Source organism: Gallinula chloropus (genome assembly GCF_964237585.1).
Source record: "Gallinula chloropus genome assembly, chromosome: 3".
Lineage (NCBI taxonomy): Eukaryota > Metazoa > Chordata > Aves > Gruiformes > Rallidae > Gallinula > Gallinula chloropus.
The window spans coordinates 16,371,954-16,377,435 of record NC_140087.1 but is presented as its reverse complement, the minus strand read 5'-3'; the positions used below and the strand labels follow the sequence as shown (position 1 = coordinate 16,377,435).

Here is a 5,482-nt window from a genome sequence, read left to right as displayed (position 1 = left end):
AGGTTAAAAAGGAAGCAGAGATCAAAACAATCCCATCTCACAAAAGGTGCATTAAATGCGCCCCAGCAATAAGCACAAATCTTCCAAGTTGGCCTTTAAAGGGAGCACCAGGAGCCTCACGTTTATTGCACCCAGCAATTCTCTGAGCGGCTCGCCGCGTCTTTGCACTCCTGGCGCATTTCCTCCTAAAACAACATCTAATGGGAAGATAATAGAGACGCAGAAAGGAGGCGCGGGGATTTCCCCACCACCACCCCACCCCCCCCAACCCCCACCCCCTTCCCTTTTAGCTGCGTGAATCTATCTCAAGGCTTTGAGACCAGAGTTTAAAATAAGCTTTTCACCTCTGAACAGAGCAGGCGTGTGCAATATGTATTATCCACCCCACGAACGCGCGCATCCAAACACGGGCGGGAGCGAGTGTTTGAAGAGCGCTCCCCCAGCCCCCGGAGCTGAGGAGGCTGCTGAGCAGTGGCTGGGAGCCGAGGCTCGCTAGGAACGAGCCGTGCTCTTGTTTTGCTGCTGGAAATGCAGCTTTCTCTCCGGCGGGCACGGAGTTGAAACGCCTAGGGAGCCCCACGACACGTAAGCCGGAGCCCTCCCGCCGCAGCGGCCCCGGGAAGGTGGCGGGCAAGGGGGCGGCCAGGCATGGGGCGGCCGGAGGACTCCCGGAGCCCGCCAGCGTCCCTCTCTGCATGCACCTGATGTGTATGCAGCACCTCGCCTCCCAGCCAGGAGAGAGCTCCAGTTAAGTGGCGCTCTATGTATTTTATAGCGAATATTCTCGAGTAGCTGCACTGCAATGAAGGAGATATCAAGGAGGCCTGTCAGTTCAAAGCTTTTGGGGTTGTTTGAAAATCTTCTTCACGTCAAAGTAAGCAGCCCTAGTATTTGAACAGCTGCTTTGAACAGTGAAAAGGGCTGAGCTGAATCAAAACACTGCAGTGTCTGCCCAAGACACCGCATCACCTTCAACCTGCTTTTATACGAGCAGAGAAAAGGAAAGAAAGGCTGGTGAGACCTCTAATCCCGCGGGGTCAGCTCCGCCAGAAAGGGGGCACATGACTGTCTCTTTCACATCCCGAGCGCCTCGGACCAGAGCGGGTCCCCGAGCGGCGGCCGGAGCCCAGGGCGGGCAGCGGCGCGGCGGCGGAGCGCGGCGGTCGGGCACTCGTTCCCCGCTCCCCGGCGCTCCCCTCCACGGGGGGCGACGGGAGCGCAGGATGCTTAAGGAGCGGTATTAATGACAGGGCTAACAATGATGGGGAGGACGAGGAGGTGGAGTCTGCAGCGGCTCTGAATGCACCGGCCGCGCTCCTCGCGGCTCCCAGCTGCGACTCCATAGGCGTGCGCTCAGCCGGGGAAGGGGCAAGGAGGGACGGCAAGGGGTTTTGCTGCGGGGCTCGGGTTTTGTCCGCCTCCTAATGCCGTGTTGCTACTTCGGTAATTGTGTGATTACCGTCAGCCTTTGAGATCTGCCGCTGGGGCGGCAGGGGCAAAGAGGCACGCAGGATGGCGACCGCTGGCATCACTTGCCAGGTGGCCGGGCAGGACGGAGGGCCGGGGCCGGGGCCGGGGCCGGGAGGATGGGGAGAGATGCATGACCACAGGCAGGGATGGAGGGTGTTTCCTCCAAAAAAAAAAGCAAGACCAAAGTGATGTCTGGAGCCCGCTGACCCCGGCGTCCCGTCTCCTCGCCACGGCTCATCGCGGGGACCTCCTGTCCGTGGGGCGTGCACAAGCCACGGGACCGGGACACGAGGGACCAGTACAGGTCCGTGCTGACCGAGCTCCTCACTCGCTCTGGGGCACCCACACGAAAACCTAATGACGCGTGGCGTGGCCCCTCGTGTGGCGCTCACGCAGGAACTTTTGGCAGCGGACCTGGAGGCGGGCTGGCGGAAAAGCCGACCCCGACGGCCCCGGGAGCGGGGCGGGAGGGCTGGCCCGGATGCAGGGAGCAAGGCGGCTCTCCCAGGATGGTCCCCGCGATGCTTTGGCGGAAGCCTGCTGCGGACTTGCCCTGATGTTTTGTTTCAACTCACTGGTCTACACCTAATTGGGAGGAGACAGACGAGAAAATGAGCATCAAATTATAAAATTCCTGGGTGCCCGGTTGTTTCGACACGGGAAACAAAAGGCAGAGCTTCACTTCAGAGGCACTGACTTCCCTCTCCGCGACACTCGCAGAACAGGCAGTATTGTTCTTCCCTTCGCCTACACGTCGAATAAAAGGGGAGTTGGGGGGGGATGGGGGCGGGGGCTGAGGTGGATGAAGACCCCTTAGGAAGACTCTTCCACTCTTTCGTGGACAAAGTTTGCTTCCCCCCTCTCTTCCCTCCCTCCTTCCTTCTCTCCCCACCCCCCGGCTGAAGGAACTCTTGATACGCCGCTGAACTAACGAAACGAGGTAACTCCTGCTGCGCCCCTTGTCTCAGGGCACTGGATATCCTGTTTATGCTGCTTCCCTGTATATGTTTATATGCGGGAGCCCATCCCCCCGCTCCTCCACACCCCCGCGCAGAGGAATATTTCCAGGCAAGGAGCCTTTCCAGCGCTCACGTTAAACGCAATGATTTATAAACAACTCGCAGAAGAAAGCTGTTTCTTGTTAGTAGTAATAAATTCCCCGGCCCGCCCTATTGTATTATTTCGATGAAGATAGCGGGAGCCTGCGGCGCGCACCTACCCCCGTGAGCGGGTTATTTTCGAGACAAAGCTATGGCTTCCAGCTCAAAAACGGGCAGCGAACTCTTGTCGCGGCGGTCAGCCCGGGCGCTGCTCATTCCTAGGAAATCCGGATCCAGTTCCAGGGTCTCCTTCCTTCCCGTCCGGGCCGCAACTTTTTGGGTTATTTTTTTTTTTTCCCCCATCCCTCTCTTTTTTCTATATATTTTTGTCCCCTTCTCCAACACATAACCCCTACCCCCGCACACACCCCCTCCTCCCAAATCTTCCGTATCGATGCAGAGCCGCCAACGCCGCTGAGGCGGATCCGCATGCACCCCGCACCCCCGGGACGGGGCAAGGGGAATGATAATATCACGGCCGCCGCCGCAGCGCTGAGGTGCGAAGCCCCGACATCCCCGGCGCTGCAGTGCGCTCCGAGGAGCACCGGGAGCTTGGGGGCGGCGGGCAGGGCAGGGGCCGCCCGCTCCCCGCTCCCCGGAGGTGGAGGGGGGGTGGGGATGGCGCGGCGGTCCCCGGCCCTACCGGCGGCGCCGGCTGCGGGGCGGCGCTGCGTGCGCTCGGCCCGGCTGAGAAAGTTGGGGGCGGGCGGGCGGGCACCTCCCGCCGCGCAGCACCAGCCCCGGGGCAGCACGGGCGGGATCCGCGCAGAGACCCGCGTCAGGACGAGAGCAACAGGAGCCGGAGCAGCGGCAGCAGCCTCCCGCCGGCGGTGCGGTGCGGTGCGGTGCTGGTCCGGAGGCGCGGGGCGGGCCGGGGCGGGGCCGGCGGCGGAGTGTCGCGTCCCCCCTTCACCCTCCCACACACACACCCCCCTCTTTCCGTCCCCTCCCCTCCCACCGCCACCGCCCCCCGCCCCGCGGCCGCCGTTCCCCCGCGCCCCGTTCCCCCTCGGAGTTGGGTTCCAGATGGCGGTCGGGGGCGGGGCAGGGGGCGGGGCGCCGCCGTAGGGGCGCGCCAATGGTGGGCGGCGGCGGCGGCGGTTGCCACGGGCACCCGCGTCCGTCAGGGCGCGGGGAGCCAATGGTGTGCGGCGGCGGGGCGGGGCGGCCGCGCGTGCCTTCGCAGTGGGCCCCGCCGCGCGGGCCGGGGGGGCGCGGGCGCCGCGCGGCGCCCGAGGCGAAAAAGTAGCTGTCAAATGCGCGGCGCCTTTAACCGGCGCGATCAGTGCGGCTCGGCGAGTCATGGCGACCGCAGCCTCCAACCACTACAGCCTGCTCGCCTCCGGCTCCCCCATGGTGCACGCCGAGCCGCCCGGCGGCATGCAGCCCGGCGGCGGCTACCGCGACGCCGGCGCCCTGGTGCAGGCGGACTACGCGCTGCAGAGCAACGGGCACCCGCTGAGCCACGCTCACCAGTGGATCGCGGCGCTGTCCCACGGCGGCCCCGGCGGCGGCGGCGGCGGGGGCGGCGGAGGCGGCGGCGGCGGCGGCGGCGGCGAGGCGCCCTGGTCGGCGGGAGCGCTGGGCCAGCCCGACATCAAGCCGGCGGTGGTGCAGGCGGGCGGGCGCGGCGATGAGCTGCCGCCGCCGCCGCCGCCGCAGCACCCGCCGCCGGGGCGGGCGCCGCACCTGGTGCACCACGGCGGCGGCGGCGGGCACCACGCGGCGGCGGCGGCGGCGGCAGCGGCGGCGGCGTGGCGGGCGGGCGGCGCGGCACACCTGCCGCCCGGCATGGCCGCGGCCAACGGCGCGCAGGCGGGGCTGCTCTACTCCCAGCCGCCCGGCTTCACCGTCAACGGCATGCTGGGCGCCGCGCAGCCGGCGCTGCACCACCACGGCCTGCGCGACGCCCACGAGGAACCGCCGCCGGGGCCCCCCGGCCCGCCGCACCACGGCGCCGAGCACCCGCCGCCGCCCCACGGCCCCCACCCCGGGGCGGCCGGACCGGCGCCCGCCGCCTCCGCCGCTCCCCCCGGACCGCCGCCGCACCACGACCCGCACTCGGACGAGGACACGCCGACCTCGGACGACCTGGAGCAGTTCGCCAAGCAGTTCAAGCAGCGGCGCATCAAACTGGGATTTACCCAAGCGGACGTGGGGCTGGCGCTGGGCACCCTCTACGGCAACGTCTTCTCGCAGACCACCATCTGCCGCTTCGAGGCCCTGCAGCTCAGCTTCAAGAACATGTGCAAGCTGAAGCCTTTGTTGAACAAGTGGTTGGAGGAGGCGGACTCCTCCTCGGGCAGCCCCACCAGCATAGACAAGATCGCGGCGCAGGGCCGCAAGCGGAAAAAGCGCACCTCCATCGAGGTGAGCGTCAAGGGCGCGCTGGAGAGCCACTTCCTCAAGTGCCCCAAGCCCTCCGCCCAGGAGATCACCTCGCTCGCGGACAGCCTACAGCTGGAGAAGGAGGTGGTGAGAGTGTGGTTTTGTAACAGGAGACAGAAAGAGAAGCGCATGACTCCCCCGGGAGGGACGCTGCCGGGCGCCGAGGACGTGTACGGGGCCAGCAGGGACACGCCGCCGCACCACGGGGTGCAGACCCCCGTGCAGTGAACTCGCGGCGGGGGCGCCCGGCCCCTCCTCCTCCTCCTCCTCCTCCTCCTCTCCTCCTTCCCCCAACTTTTGATTGTCCTCCTTTTTTTTTTTTCTCTTTTTTCTTTTTTTTGTTGTTTTTTTTAATTTTCTCCTATCTTTAAAAAAAAAGACAAAAAAACAAAAAACGCGCAAAAAAAGCAAAAAAAAAAAAAGAAGAAGAAAACAAAACAAAAAGCGAGCGAGCGAGAGGGCGAGCGCGAATCACAGCAGACAGACAGACAGACAGACAAAGCACCTGCACCGGACTGTCCCTT

General features: G+C 65.0%; 1 protein-coding gene across 1 annotated transcript; it reads left to right on the top strand.

Annotated features, from left to right (window-relative positions):
- Window positions 1-3,872: 3,872 nt before the first annotated feature.
- On the top strand, window positions 3,873-5,186 carry POU3F2 (POU class 3 homeobox 2; the record flags this gene model as incomplete). Its single annotated transcript, XM_084261943.1, has 1 exon — window positions 3,873-5,186. One exon carries the CDS (start codon window positions 3,873-3,875, stop codon window positions 5,184-5,186), a length of 1,314 nt encoding a protein of 437 aa, XP_084118069.1.
- Between the last annotated feature and the right edge of the window lie 296 nt (window positions 5,187-5,482).